Source organism: Macrosteles quadrilineatus, unplaced genomic scaffold (assembly GCF_028750875.1).
Source record: "Macrosteles quadrilineatus isolate MER2022 unplaced genomic scaffold, UCM_ALF_1.0 Scaffold_2__2_contigs__length_208266976, whole genome shotgun sequence".
NCBI classification, from domain to species: Eukaryota; Metazoa; Arthropoda; class Insecta; order Hemiptera; family Cicadellidae; genus Macrosteles; species Macrosteles quadrilineatus.
The window spans coordinates 137,295,242-137,301,730 of NW_026542595.1; the positions used below are offsets into that span (position 1 = coordinate 137,295,242).

Here is a 6,489-nt window from a genome sequence, read left to right on the forward strand (position 1 = left end):
TAACGATCAGCTGTTTGGATTAGTTCTCACTTCTAGCTGTCACTGATATTTTTACATTCAAAGTTGTTTACAAATATCGCAACCATTTCCGATCAAGTTTTGTCAGCACATCCAAACCAAGTGAGATTAAAAACGTTGTGCCTTACTTAACCGGTTTAATTAATCGCAAGTGCAACGATTGTTCTTGAGTGATAACCGGGGAAAATGCCGTGAATCAGTGTTGTATTAGTACAAGGAAACTTACATTTTTCAATCATCGTCACCAATACCGTAGCTTACAAAGGTTTCCACTCATTGACGGCGCTTCAAGGACAGTTGTGTTACAGTTGTGTTAAGTGCAAATAAAAGTAAAAAATCACAACTGCAGTGGGTGATCGTGGATGTTGCTGCGATCTTGGAAGATCTTTCTGATTTCGCTGTGATCGTACCGTAACAGAGGTTTAACTTAACAGATGTAGCTAAACTCGCTTATCCAATGTGTCACTTTTGGTTTCTACTTACTTACATTTCGACAACGATATCGGTAATTTTCCTACTTAGGAAATAAAACTACAAACGTACAAAACCCCGGATTTGTGCGTTTTTTGTCACATTTCCTCCAAATGTTTGCTAGATATATGTACCGATTATCGTTTTGAGATTACGTAATCTTTTAAATAAGAAACCTTTGTTTGGATAAAGGTGGTTTCTTCAAACTGTCATTAATATGTTAACATCTTTTCTCAAATGTAAACGTTGGTTTTTGATACTGCTACTTTTCTTTAGAACCGGTGGTAGCAGTAAGAATCATTTTTACATACAAACACATCACTATTTTCAATATTTATTTATAAACACTGCACCTTATTGCTTATTAAATTTAATTGATGTCTTACTGTATAATTTTTAGCGTTTTCTGTCTGGACTCCAAAATGTTGTGTGGACTCAATTCTGTATTTGTGTGTGTATGTCTATTGGTAACGCATTAATGTCCTTATTTTTCGTGGAAAAGACAAGAGCACCATTGTTAATAAAAATTTCAACCCGAATAAAGTGTGCAGTAGTGAGGTTGAGGTAGTAAAACTACTTTTAACCAGTGTGAAAAGTAACTTTCAATTACAGGCCTACCTTAGGGCTATGCCTCATAGATATATACTGTAAAGCAATTTCTTTCATCGTTAGATATAAAATATGGACTAACACGATCGGGTGACATTTAATTGCGAAGCATTCATTTTGGCTTTGAAACTGTCAGATATTGTATTTGAGAAGGTTTATATGTATTCCTAAACGATTATAGTTTTGCCATCATATCTGGAAAAATGCACACTAAATATGCAAACCAACTCCTGTTCTGAATATAAGGTTTTAACTTACTACAAGATTCCCGTACGTAGAACGGGCAAACATCTAGTTATATAATAAGCAAAAGAAATTATTGAGGGAACTTCCACCCAAACCACCTCAATTTTTAAACAGAGTTTTTTTTTATCATCACAACGAAAACAACAAACGTAATATTATATGCATGCGTTTCATTTAAATTTACTTTTCGTGATCATGCCCATATACCTGATCGATTCCAACCAAAGGCGATTTTAATATTTAAAAAAGCCCAATAAGTTTTGATTCTCGAATCAATGGTGGGTGTGTTACTGCTTTAAAGAATGAAGTTAAATTCCCGCACCCTCGTCTGGAGCACGGTGGATCTACTATGTAAGCGCTTATTTTACCTGTAGTATGTCAAGCTTATTCCGATAAGTATCTTTAAACTAGGTTTGTTACAAGCCCTTTAAAATTTTATCCGATTTGGTTTCCTTGTGATAAATTCAAAATCGGAATAGTATATTTCGTACCTAGGGCCGAAAATGAGGTTTTTCCGGTTCGAGATAGTCGAGAACTTAAAACGATCGAGAGCTGCAAATTCATTTCTGTCCGTGGTACGAACGCTATTTTTCACCACATTATACCCTATTACCACTATTCCCCACAATAATAATGCACACTGATAGTCAACACAACTACAACTTTAAGGTTATGTGAAGAAATAATTTGAGGAATCAGCAAAAATAATAGTAAATAGTTGCTAGGCAACGGTGACAATAAAATAATTCTATTGCAATGCTATGGATACTGATTGTGTATTTAATATGCCTTCATGTTTTACGTAGCGGGCAGCTGATTTTGCGGCCCTAGGGATGTAAAAACCTGCTCGGTCCCCAAATAACGATGACAGCTGGCATGGCCAGCAAAACGCAGCTTTCAGCCACCAATTAACGTATGTAAAACAGCTAAAAACATCATAGTGTGGTGAAAATTCACTTGCATGATAATAGGTCATTAAGAACGAAACTTCAATAGTCTGACAATGATACGAAACTGGCCACACGATAGAATGCAGGTAAATAATCCATTTGACATATAACGGAGAGCTTTAAGTACACGGGGTTTAAACAAATTTATGACACCACGACTAAGACGAAGTAGTTCAGTTTTCAGGATCAACTTCGTAAATGAAGAGCAAGATATGAATTAAATTATAGTTTTTTTAATGATTGAAAGTATTTTTTGCTCAAGATCATTAGTTCCAAAATGGTATGTTAAAAATAGGTTGGAGAATGAGAAAGCTTTTCATCTAAATTCTGTCCGAAAACTTGTCTACAAGTTGATTTGCTATATAGTGGGCCTGGACATGCAATTAAATGATCGACCTACAATGTTTTTTTATTATTTGGAAACCAATTACAGTAATACAAATTTTCAAGTAATACTAATAGGCATTTTTACGCGATAAAATGCAAATACACAGACATTTGATTTTTATACATTAAGAGGACATCCTACAGGATGAATACTATCAACAATCAAATCAACCTAGAAGAGAGTTTACCGGATGGTGGTAAAAAACGTAACACATCCAGCAAGGTTAATTAAGGTTGTCACGCAAATGTGACCTTTATTTCCACAAATGTGTGATATGATGAAGGTCGATTTTGGTATATAACTAGCCCCTGTGACAATATGTCCATTATAGTACAGTACTTCGACAATATGTACAACGTAATTTTGTTCGCGACGACTTTGCTGTTTGCTGTTGCTTTGGTAAGACTTTTTTATTAGTACGCTGTTATTTATTACTACTAGAGTTAACTGCTTTATTGGAATTCTTTCCAGTAGCTGTCGATACGCACATGTTTTAGTACCTACTTCACACTTTTCATCCAATCTTGAAGACGGAATAAGGAAAAATGAAAAAAATACCTCTAGAGATTGATACAGCTTTAATAAATTAATTTCTGAAACTTAATTTCAACCTTAAATTTAAACACAATACTTTTCTTGATTTCTTCAGGATTACTGACATAAGTAAATGAGTGTAAAGTTAGGCATATGTATTGAATATAACTTTATATTTAAAAAATATGTTGAGCTAGATGGGATTTATTCCGTAGATATATTCAATATGAAATATTAAGTTAAGGCCTAAACATGACAATATTTTGGTCTAAAACATTTGTTTGTTCATGTCGCTTATAAAATACTAAGCTTTTTAGGCACATCGTAAGGTTATATTTAAAGAAATAATTCGATCAAAATCGACATATATTTCAAATCTTAATAAGACTTTTAATGATTTTGTTTATAACTATTGTTATTAGAAATATTGGATTTCATAAAAAGAAATAAATAGCTTTCAATTACTAACTAAATATTTCATATAAGAATAACTATTTTCATATAATCCCTATTCCAATGAAAACACATAAGAAGAAATTAGGGCTGTAGCGTAAACTCTTACCTAAAACATTAAAAAACCCAGTTGCAAAAAGATCATATTTTTTTACCTTTTTCCAATTGTAAAACTAAAGTGTTATTCGAAGTGCCTGCGGTAAAAGATGCAGGTTGTGTATACAGTAAGCAACACATACAGTATTCCTTTTACGTAGGCACACCACAATTCTCTATAGAGTAATCTTGAGATCAGAATGTTTTTTTGTTTTTTTTTACAGTTAAATCGTTATTAATTTACTAATAAAAGTAGCAAACCTAAATACTTAGTAGCAAAATAATACTATACACTAATAACAATTATTTTTAAGGCAAAATTAATTCATTTAGAGCATGTGATGAATCTTATTAACTCCCAATCGTGATTTGTATTGTTTAATTTTTTGTGACTGCTCTAAAATGGTGGGTGATCAATCCTAATACCTTTTGTGGTAGAAATAATGATTTTGAAGTAAACTATCAATATTCTGCAGTACTCATTCTTGATAGGTAGGCCTACTGACATCTTACCTTACCTTACCTATTATGCCACTCAAACCTCTGAAGGTTTTTGGCCTCGCCAACAATGCCTCGCCATCTCTCTCTGTCTTACATCCATTGATGCTCTGCCTCCAATCTTCTCAAGTCCTTTTCCACTTGGGCCTTCCAGCGAAGTCGTGGTCGTCCCAACGGCCGCTTTCCTCTTGGTAGTCCTTCATTTATCGCTTTAATGTTGCATTTTGTTCTCTTCTTGTAATATGGCCTGCCTACCTGAGTCTTCTGCTTTTGATTTGGGCTATTATGTCCGGGTCTTTGCTTAGCTCTCGAAGCTCTTTATTAGTGTGTATTCTCCATATTCCATCTTCATTTATGGGACCATAGATGCACCTTAAAATTTTGTTTTCAAACACCATAAGCTTTTTTCAGCCTGTTTTGACATTGTCCATAATTCTGACCCATACAATACTACAGGTTGTATGATGGTTTTATAGACCCGTAACTTGGTCTTTCTTGAGAGTAGTTTGCTTTTTAAAAGCCCTTGTAAAGCCCAATAACATCTGTTGGCATTTATTATTCTTGTGTTGCTTTCAGCCATTTCTTGGTTGGCTTGATCAATAGCCACTCCTATATATTTGAATTCTGTCACTCTTTCAAATGTGAGGTCACTTTTAGCACAAGTGTCATTACAACTTTATTGACAAGACCTTCCACTTTATTACTGTTCTAAATTGTATTCAACTCGTCATTTTCCAGACCACCGCAGCAGCTGAGTACCCATGGCAGTCACAAGAGGGCAAACACTTGGTACACGACCAAGTAGAAGGCTGGAACCCAGAGACAGTAGCAGTAGGCATGCAAGATCTTCCCAGGAACGTAGTACATGACAGGGTGCGTAGACAGATGCCCCCGATGCCAGAGGTACCTTCCCCGCCCCAGGGGATGCCAGCCCCGCCTCAGCCCCCACAGGGAATGCCGTCCCCGCCTGGAATGCCTTCATAGAGATCACAATGTAGGCTACTAGTAGTTGATAGGCATAATACAATCAAAACTATCTCTTCTTGTTAAAATTGTTGTGAAGAGCTGAAAATCAAATAAATTGTAAATCAAATCTAAATCTCGTTTTACTTGTCATGGATGTGTTGAATATGTGATGGAAATCGAAAAAAGACGAAGAAAATTATATATGTAAAAATATGTGTGTTCAGACACTTATAATTACTATATTATTGAAAACATGCAAACAATCGGTAAATGCGAGTGGGGTAGAGCGGTGTACTTGCTATACGTGATTGTCGAGTATAGAAACAATGTTTGCACAGTACAGTAAATCATGTACAGTGAGAAATCCAGTTATAGTTATTATGTTTGTACAGAGTGTTTTTTACGCAACCCATCAAATTAAAAGTACTGTGAGACAAATTTTAATGAAAAAAAAACAACCTTAGAATTTTGGTATCCCCGTTTTCTTTACTTTATTGCCGACAGTTAATGCGTTGTTGCACAGTTGTCTAGCCTGTTTTCAATGTATTTCTTATTCACACCATGTTTAGTTTATTTTTCACCATAAATCACAAGAAAAACAAACTTTCATAATTATTTGCAAATCTACACGAATTTTGCTTTCCAACGACCCTTTAAATAATAAAATCGGTCCAGTAGAACTTAACATTTAGCTGTACACAGATTTTTAAAACTAAATTATATTATAAGAAGATTATAGTTTCAATATAGCAGATAATTTTCCATCATATTGGTCCAAAATTATATTAAATTCAAATTGAGGTTAAAAATCACTGTCATATTTTATTTTCCAGGCTTTAACAGTTCCATGATTCTATGATTTACAAATTCCAAAATGTTGTTAATCTCAACCCAGAGACTGTTGACTTTCAACAAAATATTGACCATTTTACAAGCTATGTTGCTTGTATTGTACATAGCTACGTCGCTATGTTGCACTTATTACCGTTTAATTTATACATAGTTAGTTCGCGATGTAATTTACAACAAAAATATGTGTACCTTGGCAGTTTAACCTGACAAATTGCCGTTAACAACATAAACGATTAAATGTGTGGATTATAGCTCACTTGAAAATATAATGTTTTAAAACTTTATCAAACGGTTATTTTTAAAACTTTCGTTGTTCTTTCTATCTCGGATAAAAAGTAAGCAAGGGGTATGTCTACACTCCTTTATCTTCTAATGATTAATAACATTGTTTTTCAAATGTTAACTAAA

At 34.1% G+C, this 6,489-nt stretch overlaps 1 protein-coding gene across 1 annotated transcript; it reads left to right on the top strand.

The window, feature by feature from the left end:
• Positions 1–2,966: 2,966 nt before the first annotated feature.
• LOC128983959 (uncharacterized) lies at positions 2,967–5,356 on the top strand. The gene is made up of 2 exons (XM_054403238.1): positions 2,967–3,081; positions 5,002–5,356. The coding sequence occupies exons 1-2, from the start codon at positions 3,001–3,003 to the stop codon at positions 5,245–5,247; spliced, it is 327 nt and encodes a 108-aa protein (XP_054259213.1). The 5' UTR covers positions 2,967–3,000; the 3' UTR covers positions 5,248–5,356.
• The last annotated feature ends 1,133 nt before the right edge of the window (positions 5,357–6,489 follow it).